Source organism: Narcine bancroftii, chromosome 4 (assembly GCF_036971445.1).
Source record: "Narcine bancroftii isolate sNarBan1 chromosome 4, sNarBan1.hap1, whole genome shotgun sequence".
In the NCBI taxonomy this organism is placed as follows: Eukaryota; Metazoa; Chordata; class Chondrichthyes; order Torpediniformes; family Narcinidae; genus Narcine; species Narcine bancroftii.
The window spans coordinates 173,056,937-173,081,773 of NC_091472.1; the positions used below are offsets into that span (position 1 = coordinate 173,056,937).

A 24,837-nucleotide genomic window follows, 5' to 3' on the forward strand; every position below is an offset into this window, starting at 1 on the left:
ATAAACAACCATATTAGTCAGTTCCCATGGAATAATAAGGTACCAAGAATTGCACTGGAAAAACTGACATAGGACGATGGGCTGGGAGGACTTAGATTCCAGATTTTTAAAAATACTACCTAGTTGCATAGGCTAGATTTCTCACAGCCTTCTTTGTGGAAGACAGCCCCCACTCTTGGATTCAGATGGGAATGTACTCAATGGGTGAGGAGGAAGTAAAGGACTTTATCTATAAATGGAGTTTCAAATCACTAAAGAAAAAGATGGATAACCCTATTCTGATACATATAATTAGAACATGGGAAATTAATGAATGTATAGGAAAAAAGTAGGGATACAATAAAAGCATCATTGTGTAAAAATGTTATTGCTTATGAACATGGGCAATAGAATATTAAATTTGTGTTATGACAAAGGAATAAGATATATTATGGACAGTTACATGGAAGGAATTCTTAGTCCTTTGAACAATTAAAACACAAATACGGAGTGGCCAATGGGACCACCTTCTGTTTTCTCCAGCTAAGATCGTTCTTACGAGAAATATGAGGACCAATGTTAACCCCACCTGAAATTAGTGAAACTGAACAAACGGTTTGGATGGGGAATACATCCAAATTTATAACAAAAATGTACCATGCTCTCCAGAGCGAAAGTGCAAAACCAGGGTTGCAGAGGTCAAGGAAAAGATGGGAGTCGCACCTTAGGTGTGGTGATTTCAGAAAGAGGATAGTCATATTGGTGTAAGGACAACATGACATCAATTATAAATGCAAGATATGGACTGGTTCAGTATAATATTTTACACCAATTATATCTTACCCCACAAAAGTTACACAGATCAAAAGCTGAAATTTCAGAGATATGTTTTAGATGTAGGACTGAGACAGGAACTTTTCTACCTGCCATGTGGTCATGCATAAAAGTGAGGCCATTTTGGCAAGAAATCGCAGAAAAATTAACCAGGATAACATGTGGCCTTCACGGAGCTATATCTATTAGGTAATTTCATGGAAATAAATGACAAATTGACTAAATATTAAATCTCATTTATAAAAATAGCACTGGCAGTAGCAAAAAAAATGTATCGCGATCACTTGGAAGCCCAACTCCCCTCTACTTCTAGAATGATGGACTATGGAAAAAAAAATCACATAGCTTAAAGAATAAATATGAAAATTTTGTAAAGGTCTGGCAGCCATACCTGGACTACATAGGGGCCCAGATACAGTATAAAAAGGAAAAAGAGTATAAAAGTAACTATTATGGATGCAAAAACACAGTTTCCCCAAGTGTACTCTATATACTTAAAATATATGCAAGCTCTGACGGTGAACGGATCTGTATGTTTGGAGGGGGAGGGAGGGAGAGGACGGTTTTGTTTTTGTTTGTTGTGTTTGTGAGAAAAAGTTTAAGATATTGTATATTTAAAATGTTACTATGTACATTCCCCCCCCCCCAAATAAATAAATAAATGGAATTTTAAAGAAAAAGGTTGGCTTTACAAGGTGTCTTAAAGGAAGAAATAAAATAGGGAGGCAGAGACGATTAAGGAGGAAAATCCAAAGTTTAGATTCAAAGAAACTGTAGTTGCAGATGTCAATGGTGAAGAAATTAATTTCAAATATGATCAAAAGGCCAAACTTGAGGCAGGATAAATGTCAGAGGGTTAAGGGTCTGTCAGAAAATAGAGAGGCAAAGATGATCAAGGCGATGGCTTGATTTGAAACTCGGCTGAATTTTTTTTAAAACTAAGCTGTTGCCTAGCTATGTCAACATATGATGGCTAAAACAGAGCCAGTGGGGAGGGGGGTGGGGGAGAAAGAAAAACACACGCTACAGATACTAGAATTACAGGAGGAACTCAGGAGGTCAGACAGCATCCACAGATCAGTCAGGTTAGGACCTTTTATCAAGTACAAGATAAAATAGGAAAAATTACATACACAAGGGGATAAAAGAATCGGGGTGGTGGGGAAGAAGAGGTGACAGATCATAGGACGGGAAATGGAGAGGCAGGTTGAGAGAGAAATCATTGGGTTGAAGGAGGGAAGAGAAAAGAAGTCTCTGAGACAGAAAAAAAAATATAGGTGCTGGTAAAGAAGATATGGAAACAATGGTGGTAGAAAACTTCATTGTTTATGCCGTTAGATTTAAGGCTGTCTAGGAAGAATGTGAGGTGTTCTCAGGTTTGGCTCACCCAGATGTATATTGAAGAAATACAGATATTACTTTTTCCATCATAAAAATATCAGAAATAATTTTAAGATCTGGGCTATTTTTTTTGTGAAAATTTGCTGCATTAATTGGAGAATGGTGAAGAATTGAAAAAAAACTGGGAAATGGATGCTGTAGTTTCATTACCAAAATATGTGGGTTATATAGCTAGGAAGTTTCCCCAGAGGAACAGGTGACTTAAAGAATCTGAGAGGAATTGATGAGAATATAAGGACCATAAAAAATTGAATTCACATGGAATGAGTGAATATGAGTGGTTGATAGACAGTGCAAGCCAGAGGATATTAGGGTGCTGAGACAAAAAGTGATCAACAGTGATTATGCAGAAAACTGGAAAGTTCCCTGATGAAACCTTGAGATGAAAACCTACCAAATTCCATGAAAGATGAAGGATCAAATTGCATTCTATAAGGGCCCATTAGTTGTTGACTTTCCTTTTTCAGTTCTGTCTGTACTTCAAAGGTGCTAAAAGCATCTTCTTCATCGTCCAATTCAACCCTCTTCAGCCTAGTAGGAGAAAAGAAGTCAGCATGAAAAGTCTGTCTTACTATAGAAGTAGTACTGTAGGCAAAAGCTGGAATGTGAGGAGTTGATTGACTGCTTGAGCTTAACCCCATTCAGTAAGATTGTGGTAGATCAGATCTTGGTCTCAACACAAATTGTGCCACTCTCCACAGAATCACAACTCCCCTTGTAATTCAATTGTCTGCCAATCTCCACTTTGAATTGATTACCTTGCCCTTTAGAGGAGAAGCTAAATTTACATGACACAAGTGTTTAAAGCAAGACAATCCCAAAGTGTTGAGGAATATGTCAATTAAAAAGGGTCACGAGTACAAGTTGAAGGAGGAAGATCCTGGTGAAATGCACAAAAACATTCATTCATACATCGCGCATTTGAAAAAGTAGCTGAGTGGAATGATAGGAGTGAGAAGCTCAGAGGATAAATAACTCGTGTCTTATAAATCTGATAGAGTTTCCTTTAAGGAAATGTATGTGGAAATTGAAGCAAGATGTGTGGTAGACATGCTTTAAATGGACTTAAGTAAAGCTACTGACAAAGTCTCAGATGCTAGGCTAGTCCAAAAGGTTGAGACACAAGGGATACCAGATGAAATGACAAATAGGACCTAAATAGAGAAAAAGTGAATAGGGAAGCTGGAGGGACTCAGCAAGCCAGGCAGCATCCATGGGCTGATATGGTCAGTCAACAATTTGGGTCAACTCAAAGGGTACAACAATCTACCAGAATTAGTCCTGGGACCTTTGTTGTTTATATATATATATATATATATATATCTATAGATATATATAGATATATATATAGATATATATCTATAGATATATATATATATATATATATCTATATATATCTATAGATATATATATATAGATATATATATATATATATATAGATATATATATATATATATATATATATATACATATATATATATATATATCTATATATATCTATATAGATATATAGATATATATATACATATATATATGTGCCATCGGGCACACAAAACTCAAAACGGTCAACCAGTTTACCTATCTCGGCTGCACCATTTCATCAGATGCAAGGATCGACAACAAGATACACAACAGACTCGCCAAGGCAAATAGCACCTTTGGAAGACTACACAAAAGAGTCTGGAAAAACAACCAACTGAAAAACCTCACAAAGATAAGCGTATACAGAGCCGTTGTCATACCCACACTCCTGTTCGGCTCTGAATCATGGGTCCTCTACCGGCATCACCTACGGCTCCTAGAACGCTTCCACCAGCATTGTCTCCGCTCCATCCTCAACATTCATTGGAGCGACTTCATCCCTAACATCGAAGTACTCGAGATGGCAGAGGCCGACAGCATCGAGTCCACGCTGCTGAAGATCCAGTTGCGCTGGGTGGGTCATGTCTCCAGAATGGAGGACCATCGCCTTCCCAAGATCGTGTTATATGGCGAGCTCTCCACTGGCCACCGTGACAAAGGTGCACCAAAGAAGAGGTACAAGGACTGCCTAAAGAAATCTCTTGGTGCCTGCCACATTGACCACCGCCAGTGGGCTGATATCGCCTCAAACCGTGCATCTTGGCGCCTCACAGTTTGGCGGGCAGCAACCACCTTTGAAGAAGACCACAGAGCCCACCTCACTGACAAAAGACAAAGGAGGAAAAACCCAACACCCAACCCCAACCCACCAATTTTCCCCTGCAACCGCTGCAACCGTGTCTGCCTGTCCCGCATCAGACTTGTCAGCCACAATCGAGCCAGCAGCTGACGTGGACTTTTACCCCCTCCATAAATCTTTGTCCGCGAAGCCAAGCCAAAGAAAATATATATATATAGACACACACACACACACACACACACACACACACACATATATACACACACACACACACATATATACACACACACACACATATACACACACACACATATATATACACACACACACATATATACACACACACACACATATATACACACACACACACACACATATATATACACACACACACACACATATATATACACACACACATACACACACACACATACACACATATACACACACATACACACACACACACATACACACACACACACATATATTATACACACATACATATATATATATATATATATATATATATATATATAAATTAATAAAAAAGAGCAGGGATGTGATTTTGAGGCTTTCTCAGGCATTGGTGAGACCTCACTTGGAGTACTGTGAGCAGTTTTGGGTTCCTCATTTCAGAAAGGATGTGCTGACATGGGAGAGGGTTCAGAGGAGGTTCACAAGGAAGTTTCCAGAAAAGAAACCATTATCATATGAGAAGTGTTTGACAGCTTTTGGCCTGTATTCATTGGAATTTAGGAGAATGAGGACAGAATAGATGATGAAAGGTTATTTCCCATGGTGGGAGAGTCTTGGACAAGACAGCACAACTTCAGGCTTAGAACAGAGATGCAGAGGAATTTCTTCAGTCAGAGGGTGCAAATCTGTAGAATTTGTTGCCACAGGCAGTTGAGGAGGCCAAATCATTGAGTGTATTTAAGGCAGAGATTAATAGGTTCTTGATTAGCCAGGCCATCAAAGGATAATGAGAAGGATGGGCAGTGGGGCTAAGGGAGAAAAGGGACCTGCTTATTATTAAATGGTGGGGCAGACTCAATGAACTGAATAGCCTATTTCTGTTCCTGTGTGTTATGGTTGTCCTTAATGACCTTTATGAGAATATAGATTGGCAATTTTGTAGACAAAATGGAATTGGAAGAGCTGTAGATAGCATAAAGTTAACTAAAGATACAGTGGGATATTGCTAGGATGGAAAGATGAGCAGAGGGGCAACAGACAAAATTTAATCTAAACATGCCACAATACATTTTAAGAAGTCAAAAGTAGTCAGACACACAGATTAATTGAGGGGTCCTTTGGACAAGATGAACAGAGGGGCCTACAGGTGCATGCAGTTAGAAAGTGGTGGCACAGATGAATAGGGTAGTGAAGAAGGCACTTGGTAGATTGAGACATTGAGTTGGAACATCATAACGCAGCTTCACAAAACATTGGTAAGATAATTTTTGAAGTATTGTGGACAGTTCTAGTTGCCATGCTATTAGAACGATATAGTAGCAATAGTAAAAGTGCAAAGAGATCTTCAGGTCTTGTCTGAAATAGAGAGTGGTTGTTATAAAATGCAATTGGATAGGGTGCATGCATTCTCATGGAACATTGATAAACTAATCCAGCAATGACAACTGGAGAATCTAAAATCAGATAAGTAAATCTGGAATAAACAGCTAGTTTCAGTATTGATGACTGCAAAATTACTGGATTGTTGTTTTAAACAAAATCCAATTCTCACTTTCAAAAAATTAGTTATCCATGAGTGAGAAAGAGGGTATGAAATCTTGCTGAGAAACAGGTGATAACAATTTGATCAAATTGTGGCAGCTCACCCACACAACAGGCAAACTGGCTCACAAAGTCACGGGCAAGTCCATGGCAGATCTGATTGTGAGAGGTTTGAGTGCGGGGCAAGCCCACAGCCTAGTGGCAGACATCATAAAAGTCCCAGGAGTTGCAAGCATCATCAGGTTCCAAGGAATTTAAATACGTGCAAGAGTTCTATTAAAGTCAGTTGGTTCAACTCACTTTTGACTCACTGCACGCCTTGTGCACCCACATTGGTGACCCTGATGGTCCAAACGGCATTTGGACCTAACAATGACCGACCCAAGCACTCAAAATGCAGTTTCACTGAAACTGCTGGCTTTCTGGACCTCACAGCCACAGGTCTGGTTTGAACAGGCTGAAGCCCAATTCCACGTCAGTTAAATCATCTCGGACACCACAAAGTACAACTATGTGGTCTGTTCACTAGACCAGGAAACAGCAAGGCCACATCATCAACTTCCTACACCAGCCAATGGTTGTGGGCGGATAGGTATGAAACAATCAAGGCACTCCTGATCTGTACTTTTGGCTTTTCCCTCCGTAAGTGTGCAGCGCGGTTGCTCCACATGGATGGCCTAGGCGACTGCACATTATCAGACAATGAAAGAGATATTGCCACGAGCAGACCCATAAGCCATGTTTGCTGTTTGAACAGATATCTTTCTTGAGCAGATGCCAGAAGATGTCCGCCTCCTCATCACTGACAATTTCAGAGACCCACGCAAAGTAGTGGCCCATGCAAATATCCTGTGTCACACCAAGCAGCATGGCGGGGCCTCCATTGACCAAGTTGCTGCATCACGCCCTAAGGGCTGGGTCTTCCCCACGCCACCAACCAGCAGAGAGCAACCCCAATTCAGATCATTGGGGTTGAGGAGCTAACCATTGCCGCCCACCCTGTTCTTTTCCAGGAAATGACAGGGCTGGCCGTTGCTAATGGCTATGGTGGCTGGCCACCATGATAGCTTTCTTTACTTATGGGACCAACACTTCAAGCGAAAGTTCCTCGTATACACAGGGGCAGAGGGCACATGGGCATCTTGCCCCCCTCAAGCCATGACACCCACGCCTTGACAGTCAAGACCAGTGCTCACCACTGCCAACAACAGCAGTATTCACACATATGGCATGTGAACCATCCCACTACAGTTCAGTTCCAGCCATTTCCCCTAGTCATTTATGCTGGCAGCAGTGTTGCAGCCTTTATTGGGTGCAGATTTCCTCCTGCCTCCTCGTGGACCTCAAGGAACGACACCTAGTGAATGCCAAGACCTTCCAGACCTTATCGCTTGGTGAAGCTAAGTAACACCTGGACTCTATGACTTTGTCAGATAACAAATTTGCCAGACCATTATTATACCACAGTTATCCACCGACACCCCTAAGCATACACGCCCAGGCATGCAGGCTCCCACCCAACAAACTCCACCTCGCCAAGGAGGAATTCAAGAAATGGAGGAGATGGGGAACGTCCGGCACTCAGACAGCCCATGGGCCTCTCCGCTACACGTGGTGCCCAAGACAGCCAGAGGCCATGTGGGGACTACAGAAGTATCAACAATGCCACCATAACCAACTGCTACCTAGTGCCCCACATTCAGGATTTTATGGCCAATTTGCATGAGATACATATCTTTTCCATCGTCGACCTGGTCCGCGGATATCACCAGATTCCCATCCACCCCAGTGATTACCCCAAGATGGCCCTTATCACCCCATTTGGCCTATTTGAGTTCCTACAGATGCTTTTCAGACTCAAGAATGCAGCACAGACATTCCAGCGGCTCACAGACTCAGTGGGGTGTGGCTTGGATTTCATCTTCATCTACCTAGATGATATCCTGATCGCCAGCCACTTGATGTTCCTGCGTTAACTCTGCCATCACATGAGTGAATACAGCCTGGCTGTCAACCCCACAAAGTGCCAGTTCAGACTGTCAGCCATCGATTTCCTTGGGCACTGCATCAACCGGCATGGAGCGGTTCCCTTGCTGACGAAAGTCCAGGCCATTCCCCAGTATGCCATGTCAAGGGCCTGCAGGAGTTCATGGGCATGATCAACTTTGACCACCAATTCCTACCATCAGCGGCCTGAATCATGCAACCCCTGTTCGGCCTGATCTCCAGCAAGGCCAAGAAAATCACCCAGGACACGGAGTCAGTAGCGGCATTCGAGCAGACCAAGGGTACCCTTGCAAACACCACCCTCCTGGTACACCAGTGGGTGGATGTGCCCACAGCCCTCACGGTTGATGCTTCCAACTCAGCAGTCGGCAGCGTGCTGGAACAACTAATTGAGGATCAATAGAAACCACTCACATTCCACAGAGAACTGCTCGCCCTCTACCTCGCCATCTGGCACTTCCTGTATTTCTTGGAGGGACGGGAGTTCAGAGTCTTCACAGACCACAAACCCCTCACCTTTGCATTCGCCAAAGTGTCAGATCCATGGTCAGCACAGCAGCAATGCCATCTATCATGCCTCTCAAGAGTATACCACCACCATCAAACACATCTCTGGGAAAAACCACACCTCCATCCACTCGGTGCATTCTCTGTCCCCAGGGGTTGCACTACGCAGTGCTCGCCGAGGCACAACAGCTAAACAAAGAAATGCCAGTCTACTGCACTGCAATCTCGGGCCTGCAACTTGAGGACATCCCCATCAGCCCAACAAGCAGCAATCTCCTCTGTGACATGTCCACCGGCCAACCCTGGCCCATCATTCCAGCCACTTGGAGCATCGCATTTTTGACACACTACAGTCCAACTGATGGCAGATAGATTTGCTTGGCACAGCCTACGCAAGCAGGTCAGGTATTGGGCCAGGACGTGCATACACTGCCAGACCTCCAAAGTCCAAAGGCACATGAAAGCCCCCCTTCAATCCTTCCAGCTGATGCACAGGATGTTTGAGCAAGTGAACATGTGAACATCGTCGGTCTGCTGCTTGTCTCCTGGGGAGCATGATACCAGTTCTCCATGATCGACAGGTTCACCAGGTGGCCGCCAGAAGCCGTACCTGCTCACCGACACATCGAAAGAGTTCTGCGCCAGAGCCCTCTTTGAAAACTGGGTTTGTACATTTCAGCCTACTTGCCAACATCACCTCAGACCGGGTTGGGGGGCGGGGGGGTGCAGGGTGGTGCAGTTCACATCCAGCCTATGGTCAACCCTAGAACAGCGACTTGTGGCCCAGCTGCACCACACCATAGCCTATCATCTGCAGTCCAACAGCCTGGTAGTGCATTTCCATTGGCATCTGAAGTCAGCCTTGATGGCGTGTCTCCAAGGCCCAGATTGGGTGCTTCTTGGCATTGACACAGCTCCCAAAGACTTAGCCATGTCTTCAGCAGAGTTAGTATATCACGCTCCACTGACAGTTCCAGGTGAGTTTGTGCCAGTGACCTGTGGCACAGAGGAAACACTCATGGCTTTGTTCATAAGAATCTGAGAGAAGGAAGGAACACTAGTTCCTGTCCCAACCTCGTGCTATGGCCCAACTCCTTCCTTTGTCCCTAAGAACCTCCAGAACTGTGACTATGTCTTCATCCACAAAGTGATGTACCGTACAAAAGCTCGTACAAGGTGGTGCATCAGATTGGAACCACCTGTGACCTTGATGTGAATGGCCATGAGGAGATCTTCACTACTGACTGCCTCAAGCCAGTGTACCTAGACCTGGAACACCCTGTGACGAGGCCATTCCCACATATCAATGAGGTTGGCCACCCAAACGAACAAGAGATGTTGGCCATTGACTTCACACCTCATAATGCCAGTTGGGGGGGGGGGGGGGGGGGGGGGGGGGAGGATCATGTGGTGGCTCACCCATGCAAACAGGTGAACCCACTCATGGAATCACGGGAAAGTCCATGGCAGATCTGACTGTGAGAGCTCTGAATGCAGGGCAAACCCACAGCCTAGCGGCTGACGTCATAAACTTCACAGGAGTTGCAAGCGTCGTCGGGTTCCAAGGGAATTAAGCGCATGCGAGAGTTCTATTAAAGTCCATTGGTTCAACTCACTTTCAACTCTGCATGGTTCTTTCACTCGCTCTACAAAATTTAAATTTGGGCACACAGCACGGTAACCATTCTACAAAATTTAAATTTAGGCATACAGCATGGAAACTAGTCCTTCCAGCCCATGAGCCCATGCTGCCAAATTACACCCAATTAACCTACAACACACATACACTTTGAAGGATGGGACTAAACCAGAGCACCCAGAGGAAACCCACGGAGACACGGGGAGAATGTACAAAACTCCTTACAGATGGAGTCAGATTTGAACCCGGTTAGCTGGCGCTGTAATACTGTGCCATTAATGATAGTTTAATTGAGAACAGTTAATCTAAATTTGCAAGAGATTCATAATGAATATATACACAAAAAGGAAAAGATTAAATTATGAACTAAGCAAAGAACTACAAGTAAAACCATAATCTGGTGTATTTTATTAGATATGCCAAAAGACTTAACAGAATGCTGTTCTTTGGAATGTTGTTAAAACTCAGCTTCAAAGGACTGTGGATTAAACAGTAAAAGAGAGATTATAACTCCATGCTGGAGGATAAGGCTGTCACAAGAGTGAGATGTCCAGCTGCCTACAACATTCCTTGTCGCCGTATTCTGGATCTCCAGATTGCAAGACTGTATAGAAGCTATTGGCCATTAATATAGAATGAGCACATGTCCGCAGAAAAACAGGCATATAAAGCAGGAGTAAATTCCATTTTGTGGCACACAAATTACTGGGTCAGCCTCTGCTCAACTAATACAGCACTGAGAACATTTAAAATATCAATATCTTTCACTAAAAGGGCCATTTTACCTTGAGGGCAAGAACTTAACAAGCAGTTCTTGAAAGTCAACCTTCTCTTCTTTTTTACACTTGGTGTTTCTCACTCGAGCAGAGCGCCTCTTAGCGGGCTCGCCAGCCTCATCAGCAATCCGCTTCCTCTTCGAGCCTTTTTTTGTCTTGTCCATGATCAAAGAGTCTGTTTTCAAATTTATTTCAACAGAAAACATCAGGAAATTACTTACAAAGACATCTTTTCAGTATTAATGGCAAAAATGTTGCTACATCAATCATACCACACTTTACATAAATGTTCTCAGAACCAACAGAAAAGTTAAGCCATACTTGATTACCAGCAACTGCTTTTACAATATACTAGTGGTGGTGGTCAACCAGATCTTCCGAAATGCCTCCCTTCTTCCACAATCGTGGCTTCCCCTCCACCACTATTATCCTCACCCGCATCTCCTCCATTTCCCATTCATTTGTCCTGGCTCCCTCCACCCCCAGGCACAACAAACATAGAATTCCCCTCCTCCTCACCTACCACCCAACCAGCCTCTGCATCCAACACATTATTTGCTGAAATTTCCAGCACTTACTAAAGGATCCCACCACCAGACACATTTTTCCTTCTCAGTTTTCCACAGGGACTGCTCCCTCCACGATTCCCTCATGCACTCATCCTTCCCCACGCATTGCACCTCCAGCACCTTACACCGTGCCTGCAGGAGATGCAACACTTGCGCCCACATCTCCTCTTGTACATAACACTTCTCTTGCACATCCAGACAACTTATTTACTGCATCCAGTACACCCTTTGTGACATTCTCTAAGTCGGAGAGACCGGTCGCAGACTGGGAGATCGCTTCGCTCAGCACCTCTGCACAATTTGCAGCCACAGCAACCTCCCAGTGGCCAACCATTTCAATTCTAAGTCACACTCCATGCTCACATGTCTGTCCATGCTCTTGTGTACTATCCTACCATGACCACCCGCAAATTGTAGGAACAACACCTTATTTTCAGACTGTGCATTAAACGCTCACTTTTTTTCCCCTTTTTTCAGTCTTTCCAGTTCTTCTACCCATCCAGCCATCCCTCCTCCCCCTCAATGCTGCTGTCCCCTCCCTCCTTTCTCTACCTATCATCTCCACTCTTTGGCCCAGACACCTGTGGGCATTTTCTCATATTTTGATGAAAGGCTCAAGCCTGAAACGTTGGTTTTTACCTTTGCTTTATAAAGGACACTGTTTTACCTGCTGAACTTCTCCAGCATTTTGTTTTTTTTATTGGTTTACTTATTGTTGGTCAAAGATCCCTCCAAGTGTCTGACAGTTAAAATTTCTCAAGATGTTCAGATTTCATATTTTCAGATTTCAGATTTATTGTCAGACATCACATACAACCCCGAGGTTCTTTTTTCCTGCAGGCGTGGCAAAATTACCACTAATTGGAGATGCAAAGAAACTGTACACAGCATCAATATGTAAACAAAGAACTGTAAACAGATAATGAATGTAAAACTGACTGCACAATACAGAGAGAACAAAAAGAAATTCAAGAAAGTGCACAAGAATCCTTAAATGAGTCTCTAATTAAGTTTGTCATTGAAGATATTGATGGTTGAGGGGTAGCAGCTGTTCCTGAACATGGTGGTGCGAGTCTTGTGGCACCTATACCTCTTTTCTGATGGCAGCATCGAGAACAGAGCACGTGCTAGGTGGTGTGGGTCTTCAATGAGTGCTACTGCTCTCCAACAGCAGCATTCCCTGTAGATGTTCTCAATAGCATGGAAGGTTTTGCCTGTGATGTCCTGGGCTGTGTCCACTACCTTTTGGAGGGCTTTACACTAGGGGCATTGGTGTCCCCAAACCAGACTGTGATTCAGCTGTTCTACACTTCTGTAGAAAGTTGTCAGGGTTTCTGGTGTCATATCAAACCACTGTAAAATCCTGAGGAAGTAGAGGTGCTGAAGTACTTTCTTCACAATGTCATTGGTGTGTTGAGTCCAGGAAAGATCCTCCAAGATAGTGACCCCCAAGAACTTAAATTTGTTCATCCTCTCCACCTCTGATCCCCCAATGATCAATGGATTGTATACCTCTTTCTGTTTGTTCATTGTGAATGCTCCGACAGGTGAAGATGTAGGTTAAGATTCACATCTTCATGTTCAGATCCCTCCACTCCACCTATATCCAGAATCTCATCCAGCTCCATAACCCTCTCAGTAGTTGCATGGATTAGTTGTTGCATTTGCTACCTGTGCACTAATGAAGATGATAGACAACTGAAATAAATCAATGGAATGGTTTGGTGGGCAACAAAGCAGAAAATAGAATTCAATCACAATGAGGTGTTGTGTTGTGTTTTGGGATGAAATAAAGCAAGGGATTTACAACACGTGGCAGAATAAAAAAACGTGGTTGAAGAGAGGAGGGAGTTCAGTCAATACCTGCCTTTCTGATGCTTTGAAGGAAAAGTGGTGAAGGTGAATCTTGTTATGATTCAAAGTGTGAAATACAAGACCAGACCAAAAGAAAATCCTAGTTGGGTTGCAGCAAGAATGGAATGTACAGTAATGACCTCCAAATTGCTGGAAGTATGGCAATATCAACAGAGAAGGTAGAGATTTGTCTTGATGTTTCCAGGATTGCAGAATTATAATGAGAGGCAACTGGCTAGCTTTTCAAGGATCTGATTTGGTTTACTATTAAGTCAAAGAAAACTTGCTGACTCATAGGTCTTGTAGAGGATCTGCAGATGCAGAGGATGAAGGCAAATGGGGTAGATGGATGGATTTTTGGTTTGTCATATGTTTTCTCCACTGCTTTTTATTTGGCCTCCAGTTACTCCTATCATAGAGACTTGAAGTGTTCAGTGCCTTCTGAATGCTTTGCTGACAGGTTAAGCACGTGCCAGGCTTCCCCATGAGTCAAGAGCCAGTTTAGCAGCAAGCACTTGTACTGCCAGTTGATTTGGCTGACGAAACAGTGATACATCTCAAGTGTTTGAGGTGCCCATTGTATGACCTCCCTGTCAAATACAGGTGGATCGGATCACATCTGCTTGATAGACTGCAATTCTATTGCCAGGAGCCAGAGCCTGCTCTGGTACACTGGATGCAGTGGTGGATTTTGTCATTGACGCCATCCAATATTGAGAGATGGTTTTAGAGATACGTGGCAGGATACTAAAAAGTGGTCTCATCATGAATTTTTATTATTGGGAGGAGGGAGGGGAAGCAGTGTCGTGCACAGAAGATTATTCAAGGAATTTTGTTTTCTGGATGCTTAGTGCTCAGAGAAAGAATCAACAATAAATTAGAGCTTAGTTTCTGATGATAGTCAGAGGTCACCTGGATACAGCAACTCAACGGCTATGGTTCAGGTGATCTTAGTTCTATAATAGAGGTGTTGACTTTATAGTTTCCAGTTCTCCATATGGATTAACTCCACTTCTGCAGGAAACTTACTGAAGGCAGAACTGAAAACATTAAGATTCAGAGTTGAAGTAATGACTTGACCTCAGTTTGCACTCCAGGAACATCTAGGTTGGATATATTGATGAGAATCATAGATAAATTGTTATTCTGGACCAAAGTTCTATGACAATTTTTTTTAAAAGGCAGATGAATTTGAGAAGGATCCTTCATAATCCCTTGAAGTCCAGTAATTATTGCCGCTCTGTACATTTTCCTTACATTAGTGCATGGAAAAGATCCTGTCCATAAGAGAAGTAGAAAAGAAAGATATTTTCCAGAACAGAATAACAATTTTCTCTCAATCTATTTAATTACCCATATTGTTTACAGGTATATATTAACAGCTGAGGTGTCTTAACCTGTGATGGTATAAAGCAAGCAATGGAAAGATAAGCTGGCCTTCTCAAAAGGCCTTCTTTTCACCATACATTTTCAGGTAGTTTGAGGTTCATCCACTTTGTCTATTGGGCATTACTCATGTCTTTCACCCCACACACAGTGGTCTTTAGCAATCTAGACACCCTGCTTGGGTTTGGCTCACTAAACTTTCATATCCGCACCTCCCTCCCTCTTTCACCAAGGTTTTCACCTAGATTCCTCCTTTTACAGATTTTCTCAGATTATACATGAGGTGGCTTGGAAACTTAAATACTTTAAAGGCATTAAAAGGTGCAAGTTGTTCTTAATTACAAAAGGGAGCTAGGTCTCAGCAAAGTTTACTATTAATTCCTGCAATAAAAGTGCTTATATTTGAGTTCTCATGTTGTTGCATCAGGAAATGAAATCAATTGAATGAGTATAACCATATAACCATAACCATATAACCATTTACGGAGCGGAAACAGGCCATGTTGGTCTTTTGAGTCCGCACCAGTTCACTGATTTTGTGTGCCCTCTTCAGGCATTGGTCCTGGTAGATCTTCATTCAATAACGATGGGCGAATTCAATGCAGGTGGAATAATAAATTTATTTGGTAGATGATGTTCTGTTTACCTCAGCAAATGATTTGACTTTGGAAAGTATATGTAGAAAGAGACTTAAATTGATTATGTCACCAAAGCAGTATGTTTTAAGTCACAATTCAAACTAACTGTGGATTTGTAATGGCCATCAGATTTCTGGGAGGACAAACTTTCTATCATTTTTCCCCATCCCACTTGCCAATTGGATCAATGTCCCATGCATAGTACTTGGACCAAGTGCATGAGGGGAGTACTGACCACCTGTCAGTTATCCACCCAAGATTTTCTGAATACTACCCTTGTATTATGCCTTCCCTAAATCCTCTCCCATTCATCCAATTTATTGCAGTTTTCCTCACATGATTCAAAAGGACAAAAGCACAGAACACCATCAGCCCTCAAAAATGATGATTCAATCAGTACAACATAACTAAAACCATTATAATGAATATCCAAAAACCAGAACAATTAATTTTTAAAAACTAGCTCAGAAGCAAAGTCTTTTCACTATATCCCACTATTCTTCACAATCAGAGATACAAATGACATTCATGCTAACCTTGTACTACAACAGCTTCTGGTACACTTAGAATAGGAGTTGGAGCAGTAAGTGTAACCGTGGCTGGTGCTGGCATTGTCGGTGTTGTCACCACTGGTGTAGGACTAGAAGTGGTAGGATTGGGCTGAATAACACTAACAGGTGTTCCTGTTGGTGATGTCAGGAGATGCTGGGAAGGATCTCTGTACATGCAAAGATCTATCATCCTCCCAAGTCCAGGGTGAGGCGGCTCAGATGATGTCAAACTTATATAAGTAGCCAGTAAGCTCTCACCAAGGCACGTCCACCTGAAATAAAAGAACATCCAGTGACAATGTTGCTGACAGAAATTCAAGTACTTTAAACTGTACAGTGATGCTCTGGAGTTGATTAGAATTGTATTAGAATACCTCAGTTCCCTTGTTGATTCCACCAATAAGAGACAGTGCTGAAGGGGTGGAGAAAAACAGTTGTTCATCCTACAATTTATCTTATATATCTACAGTATTTGTACTTGATGCATAAAGGGTGTGCGAAGGTAGGCATGTTCAGTGGTCTGGAGAAACACTGTTTCGTCTGGTTGTACACGTACAGTCACATGAAAATAACTTTGAATTTGATTTGCTTCATTTTCATAGATTTGTATTCACATGCTAGAATCAAAATAAAGAGTTTTGAAGTCCAAATCACAGCATGACTCAGAAACTACCATTTCCCTTTCCAAGCACAGTTTCCCAGGAGGCTTCAATATATTAAACCAGTAAGGAAGGGAGGTGGGAGGAGTTGATGTTCTTGCTCTAAAGATAATAAAAATAAATAAAATTGCAGACTTTTCAAGAATAACTGTCAAAGAGCAAGGTAAAGGTGAACACAAAACAAATTTAAAGCATGGTTAAAGTGGCCCATTAAATGAAGGAAAATGAACAATAACAGAAGTCCTATTAGCAGCCATTTATTGATCCACTATCCAATTGACACGTGGCGCACAGGGTAAGGAAGGAGTAACCTTCAAAGATGAAATTTGGAGAGTACAGAGTTTGTATGTTCCTGTCAGGATCAAAGGCAAGGTTATCAGGCAGAGGGAACCCTAGTTTTCAAGGGATATTGGGAATCTGGTTCAGAAGAAGAGAGGTTTATGGCAGGGATACACAGCATGGAGTGAATGAGGAACATAAAAATTGCAAGAAAAACCTCAAGAAAAAAATCAGGAAGGCAAAAAGGCACGAGGTTGCCTTGACTGACAATGTGAAGAAAAATCCTAAAGGTTTCTACGAGTACATGAAGAGCAAAAGAATTGTTAGGAACAAAATTTGTCCCCTTGAAGATCAGAGTGGTCGGTTTTGTATGGACCCAAAAGAGATGACGGGAGACATTGGTGAGGCCAAATTTGGAATATTGTGTGCAGTTTTGGTCACCCAACGACAGGAAAGATATCAGTAATATACTAAGAGTCCAGAGAAGATTTATTAGGATGTTGCCCAGACTTCAGGAACTGAGTTACAGGAAAAGGTTAAATAGGCTAGGACTTTATTCCCTGAAGCATAGAAGAATGAGGGGAGATTTGATAGAGGTATTTCAAATTATGAGAGGTACAGACAGAATAAATGTAGATAGGCTTTTTCCACTGAGGGAAAGTGAGATACAAACCAGAGAACATGGATAAAGAGTCAGAAGGGAAAAGTTTAAGGGGAACATGAGGGGAAGCTTCTCACACTGTAAGTGGTGGGAGTATAGAATGAGCTGCCAGTTTAAGTGATGAATGCAGGCTCCATTTTGATATTTAAGAGGAATTTGGACAGGTACATGGTTCGGAAAGATATGAAAAGCTATGAACTGAGTGCAGGTCGGTGGGACTAGTTTAAAAAAAAAATGGTTCAGCACATACTAGAAGGGCCAAAGGGGCCTGTTTCTGTGCAGTAATGTTCTATGGTTCTATCGCTCTGCTCTTATCAATCCTTTTATCCACCTCTTCAAAGAGATTCAATCAAATTCCACCAAAAGCCAATGCTGACTATACCTTATCGATTTTCACCTTTCCAAATGAAGATAGTTCAAGCTTATTATCCAGGTACCAAGGTGCAGCAAGAAACCTTTTTTTGCAAGCAGTCCAGCCAAATATCACATACATAATATAGGAAGGCAATACAGAATTGCAGTTACAGAGGGATATCAGTTTATACAGTGAAAAGGCCATATAATTTTATCATTTTGATGTTGTGGAATATGATAATAGCAGGAAACAGTCCTCTAATCTGGTATTGTATGATCCCACACTCATGAATCTGCTTCCCAACAGGAGGTTGAAGAGAACATAGCCATAGAGGAAGGAGTCTTTTAATATGTTCCCTGATGTTCCATAGCAGCAAGAGATACAGATGGAGACAATGGAGATGCGGGGGATATGTGTGATGGTCTGAGCAGCATTGACAAACTTTTGCAGTTTCTTGCCTGGACATTTCCCATCCCACACAGTGATGAATCCTGACAGGGTATTTTAAATGGTACATCTGCCAAAGTTAAGGGACATGTGATATGAAAAACGTCCTCAGACTTCTGAGAAAGTGATGGCCCTGATGCATTTTTTTAGCCATTGCATTGGCATGAATGGACTAGGACAGGTTACTGGATAAATTTAATCCTTGGAAATTAAAACTATCCATTATCTCCACCTCAGCACCATTGATGCAGACCAGGGAGTGAGCTCCACCTCTCTTACTGAAGTCTATGACCAGCTCCTTTGCCTTGCTGACATTGAGAGAGGTGGTTGTCCTGGCACCAAGCCACAAGTCTCTCCATCTCTCTTTTATATTCCAACACATCGTTGTTGGAGATCCTGCCTAAAATGGTGTTATTTGCAAATTTATCGATGGAATTGGAGTAGGGTTTGGCCATGCAGTCATGGGTGCACAGGGATACAGTAGTGGGGACTGAGTATACAGCTTTGCAACAACCTAGTTTTGAGGATAATTGAGGTGGAGATGTTGGCACCAGTCCACTGATTTCAGCCTTCAGGAAAAGAAATTGTGCATCCAACTACAGAGGCCAAGGTCACAGAGATTGGGATAGTTTGGGATCAATTCACATTATATTCCCAGGACTGGAGTCCTTGAGTTACAAGGACAGACTGGATAGTCTGGTTATTTTTACTGGAATGAAAGAAACTAAGGGGTGATCTTAATTGGGTTTATAAAATCACAAGGGGCATAGATAAGATGGATTGTTAAAGTCTTTATCCATACTTGGGGTAGCCCAAAGTTAGAGGAGAAAGATTTAAAGAGGCCCCAAGGGACAAAATTTTTCACATTCAGAATGGTGAGTATATGGACTGCCAGAGGAAGTGGAACATTTAAAAGACATTTGGACTCGTAATGGGTTAGAAATATTTGAGGATTATGGGCCAAATGGAGCTAGTTTGTGAGAACCAAGAGCACACTGGTTGGCATGGATATGTTGAGTCAAAAAGTCTGTTTACACTGCATAACTCTCATTCACAGAATGTTGACCATACAGAACAAAGCCATTCAGCCCATCAAACCCATGTCACCTGTCTATCAGCACAACTCTAATTCTACTGAAGACAAGATGCAGGGCCTCAATCAGTGGCATTCAACACCATCATACCAACAAGACTCATGACCCAGCTAAAGGGCCTGAGACTCTTCATCTCTTTGCAACTGACTTCTTCATTAGTAGAGCACAATCAGCGAGAATCAGCAACATCACCTCCTCTCTGACCAGCAACACAGGAACACCCCAGGATGCACAATTAATCTCTTACTCTATTAATTACATAGCCATGACAGCATAGACAGGATCAGCTCCAAATCAATTGACACCACTAATATAAAAAAAGGCAGCACTGCCAGAGCTGCTGTAACAGCACTGCCGCTGCTGTGGATACAGGAGAGCGGAGACATAGCGATGATCCAAAGAGTTCAGCTGCTTAGTCCCAATGCTGGTGGCTCTGCATAGGCATTAAATGGCCTGATAAAGGAGCCAATGGTGTTTTTAAATTAAAATCCTGCAACCACAGACTGAGGAGGTCTAGAAGGGGACATGAGAAGGCCTTGGTGAGCAGGATTAAGGAAAATCTCAAGGCATTCTACAAGTATGTGAAGAACAAGAGAAGTAGTTGTAAGAGGATAGGACCCAGGATAGGACCCACCAGGGGTAATAGTGGAAACGTGCATGAAGTCAGAGGAGTTAGCAAAAGTCCTTCATGAACACCTTGCTTCAGTATTCATCAGACAAAATTGTGAAGATGGCTTAAAGTGGACTAAAATGCCTGGGCATATTTACATTAAAAAAGAGAATGTATTGAAACTTTTGAAAAGTATGGTCACCAGGACCAGATGAGATTTACCCAAGGCTACTGTGGGAAACAAGGGAAGAAATTGCTGAGCCACTGGACAAGTATCAGAGGAGTCGAGGATTGCAAATGTTGTTTTTCAGTTCAAGAATGGAAGTAGAGGCAACCCAGGTAATTAAAGATCAATGAGTCTCACTTCGGTGGTGAGTAAGCAGTTGGAGGAGATCCTGAGAGACAGGATTTACAAGCATTTAAAAAAACAACTTGATTAGGGATACTCAGAATGGCTTCGACAGGGAAATGTAGTGCCTCCTGCGTCTGTCTGAATTCTTTTGAGGATGTAACAAAACACCTTGATGAGTGGAGCAATAGATGTAATGTACATGGATTTCAGTAAGGCATTTGATAAGGTTCCACATGCAAGGCTCATTCAGAAAAGAGGCATGGAATCAAAGGAGGCCTTGCTTTATAGATAAGAAATGGCTAGCCCAAAGAAGGCAGAAGGTAGTTGTGGGTGGTTCATGCTCTGCATGGAGGTCACTTGCACAGGGATCACTTCTGGGACTTCTTCTCTTGTGGTTTTTATAAAATGACCTGGATGAGGAAGTAGAAGGGTGGGAGAGCAAGTTTGCAACTGACACAAATATTGGTAGTGTTTTGGATAGTATGGAGGGTTGAGAGCATCAAATCACCAGTGTGGCATGAGGCTTAAAAATATTTTAGTGGGGCATAGGAATATTTTGGGAAATAATTAAAAAGTTGGTTTGAAAAAATAAACTCGTTATGTTGGTATGAAAGATGTGACTTGGCAACATTGTTAGTACAATACAATTGTGGTGACTTCCAAGTAAAATCACTGTTCTTTTTATTTTCATAAAATGTGTTTTTGCTCATCTGATGTTTCTCCATTGTTTCTCTTATTTTAACTATTGTTATCCTTGGTTAAAATTATAATTATATTTTTTTCTGACCAATCTTATTATCATCCATTCCAAATTATCTCAACAATCATGGCTCCTTTACCTTTTCAGGTCAGTCGTGAGTGAGACCAGTATCTGTCTGTATTTTTGTGCACTAGAGTATTGATGGGTGTTGGGGTCCACTCCAGGCGCCAGCCTGAGAGGGACGCCAAAAAAATTTTTAAAAACAGGGACCCTAAAATGTAAAGCATGAGGCTAGCACAGTTTTGATGCATTCTCTGCAAGAAAAAATGTCAGAAACCACACTAGTGTCATTTTTCATTTTTTTGAGAGTCAGTATTCTTCCTTTGATTCGATCATTACTTTTATCACATTTTTCAATTCTAAGACAAAATAAAATATTGATTAATCTGTTTCAGGGAGCTCGCGCTGTTGTATATTCAAAATGAGCACACCAAGCGAGCAAAATTTTCATCAATATTCCATGGAGTACTTGAAGTTTGGGTTTATACCTGCTGTACACAATGAACGTGCACCTTTTTGCCTATTATGCCAACAGACTTTGACAAAAAAAAAATCAATGAAACCAGGCCATCTTGAAGCTCATTTGAGGTTAAAACATCCTAATCATGTCACTTCAAAATTGGAATATTTTAAATCACTGAAAGAGAAGTTTGAAAATAGATTTTTTTTTAAATCACTTCATTACTCGCTGTGCAAACTACAGCCCTGAATCATACCGTTGAAGCTAGCTATGAAATTTCTCTGCTGATAGCAAAACATGGGAAGAATCATATGATTGGGTAGAAACTGATTAAACCCGCAATATCATTGTTTCCCAAAACAGTTCTGTAAAAGGATGACAAAGATGTCAGAGCAATGCCATTGAGTAATAGTACTGTCTGGAATAGAATAATGACATGGGTCAAGATGTTGAAAAACAGTGTGTTGAGAAGTTGAAATCACGAAACTGAATCATCCAACTGGATGAATCTAGCATATGAGACAGTAAGGCTCTGTTATTGGCACATGTGAGATATATCGATCAAGAAGTGTTTCAAGAAGAGATGTTTTAAGAATCATTAAGAACAACCACTACTGTCGTTGATATCTACAGCAAGCTCAGAAATTATTTGGATGAAAATGAAATACCAAAAGGAAACATTATATCTTGTGTGACAGAGTATTTAGAGGTGGTTTGGGAGTAATTGTTGGAGCAGCTTGCACACACACATTTCAAAACAGAGTTGTTGCAGGACTTTTGCAGAATGCTTTTTGATGAGGAGCAACAAAGTAGCACCATTCAGCAGCTTGCTTTGGAAAGCATGTGATTTTTGCAGGCAAAGGGAGAACAGTTTTGCTCTCAGAGAGGGAGGGTGTGAAACAGAGAGAGAGGAGACAGAAATCAGTTCCAGAAGGACAAGCTGGCAAACTGTGGAAGGCTGCCTGGTCAAAGGAGAAGACTGGCAGACTGAAAGGTGACCTGAAAGAAAGAGGATCATCTGGAGAACCCTGAAGGGGGCAAGTTTCGTCAGCAAGGCTGATTGATAAGAAATCAGTTGCGGATGTCCTGGAACAAAAGGAATCTCTCTCCGAAAACTAGCAAGAACCCTCCTAAGTGGTAACCATTTGCCTGTTAAGCACCAAAGACTGGTGAACTTTGTTAATACTAACCTCTGTGCACAGTACAAGAATGGCCTGCAACCAGTGAGATTGGACTGTGATCCAAAGAACTTTTCTAATCTTAAATATACATTACACACACCTGTGCTTAGTATTAGAGGGGGGATTAAGTAGGTTAGGTAGGTTAAGTAAGTAGGTTAAGTAACAAGTTAAAGTTTAATTCTGTTTTCTTGTTCAAATATAATTAAAAACAACTTTTGTTTCAGTAACCCTGTGTTGTGGGGCATATCCATTGCTGCTGGTTTTTGGGGTCCTCTGGACTCCGTAACACTTGTGCTGCAGTTGGTGCACCTGCTATGATGGGTAAAAAAAACAGGATGTTTAAAACTAATGAAGGATGAAAATCCAAACATGTTGTTTGTGCATTGTGTTATCCACCAAAAAAACAGTTGCCAAGAAAGTTTCCCCTGTTCTACATGAGATACTGCATTGTGATCAAGCATATCAATGCCATCAAAGCTAATGCCAAACATGAATGGCTGTTTAAGCAGTTTTGTGTCGATAAAAATACAGAACATGTGAGGTTATTGTTTCACACTGAAGTAAGGTGGTTTTCAAAGTGAAACTGCTTCAAAAAGGTTTATGGAACGGTTTGATCTTCCTCAGCGAGTTTTTGAAGGACGGACCTGAAATGAAGAAGCTCTTGCTAACAACAAATGGCAAAGCTTATGTGAATTTCCTGATGGACATTTTTGAGAAACTAAGTACATTGAACAAATAACTCCAAGTAGCAAATATGACACTCATTGATGCAAAAACAAAGATATCTGGATTCATGACACTTGTAGAATTATGCCAAAGGAATATTTCTGCAAGAAATTTCAGTCAATTCTATCGGTTGAGTAAGTGTGAGGTAACTAATGCTGCTACAAATGTCAATGTTGACCATTTGAAAATGTTGGTTACCAACTTCAATGATAGATTTTGTGATTTAAAGACAAAGGATTTTCCCTTTTGGTTAACTCAGCCATTGTTGGTGGATTTGTCTGAATTTCCAGTGCAATACCAAGAGGAGTTATCAGAGTTGCAACATGATGAAAACTCTGTTCAAAGTAAAAAGAACCATGATGTGTCTGTCAAACAAAATCAAAAAGAAATACCCAAATTCGACTACTTCATAAAGGAACTTTTGATACATTTTCCATAGTCTTATTTAATAGAATGTGGCTTCAGTGCTGAAAGTGATTTGCTACAAGAGAAACCGACTGGAAATTACAAAACACGGGAATTTAAGGTTGAAGCTAACAAAATTAGTCCTTCAAATAAAAAAAATCTGCAGCCAGCATCAGGGATGAGGTTCCCACTGAAGTGAAGTCAATTGTTGAATGTGTGTTTGAGATGGTTGACATATTGAAGTAGAAATTGAATATGAAATACGGGTTCCAATGTATTCACGACCCTTAATTGCATTGAAATCCACAAGGTAAAAGATTTAATGAAAACTTCTTTTGAATATGTAACTTTTTTCTGCTAATGATGGGGCAAACAATTTTTTGAAAAATTAAAGTGGGGCCTAGGACAAATAAGGTTGAGAACCACTGTTATAGAGGGACAGAAATAGGATGCAGATCCAGGCTGAGAAGCAGTAGATGGTGTTTAACCCAGAAAAGTGTGGAGGTCCATTTCAATAGGTCAAATTTGAGAGCAGAATACAATGTTAATGTTAGGACTGAGTCGTGTGGACGAACAGAGATCTTGGGGTCAGTGTCAATAAGACACTCATAGCTGCTACATAGGCAGATCGCACTCCACAGCCATAAAGTAATTTTGCAGCTTTTCAAGACCCCTTATGAGGATAGATTTTTTTGTCCTTTAATGACAGAAGACAAAGGGTGACGTGATAGAGGTGTACAAGAGGCTCTTTCCCAGGCCTGAAATTATAACACGAGGGGGCATAGTTTTAAGGTGCTTGAGAGCAAGTA

At 41.6% G+C, this 24,837-nt stretch overlaps 1 protein-coding gene across 10 annotated transcripts in view; it reads right to left on the minus strand.

The window, feature by feature from the left end:
• LOC138761237 (calcineurin-binding protein cabin-1-like) overlaps window positions 1–24,837 on the minus strand; it is a 200,181-nt gene that overhangs the window by 129,529 nt on the left and 45,815 nt on the right. For all 10 annotated transcript variants that reach the window (XM_069933028.1, XM_069933032.1, XM_069933027.1 and 7 more), the window contains 3 exons: window positions 16,025–16,311; window positions 11,051–11,216; window positions 2,609–2,745 (listed from right to left, as the gene is read on the minus strand). In XM_069933028.1, coding sequence (XP_069789129.1) covers window positions 2,609–2,745; window positions 11,051–11,216; window positions 16,025–16,311 — 590 coding nt within the window. The remainder of the gene's footprint in view (window positions 1–2,608; window positions 2,746–11,050; window positions 11,217–16,024; window positions 16,312–24,837) is intronic.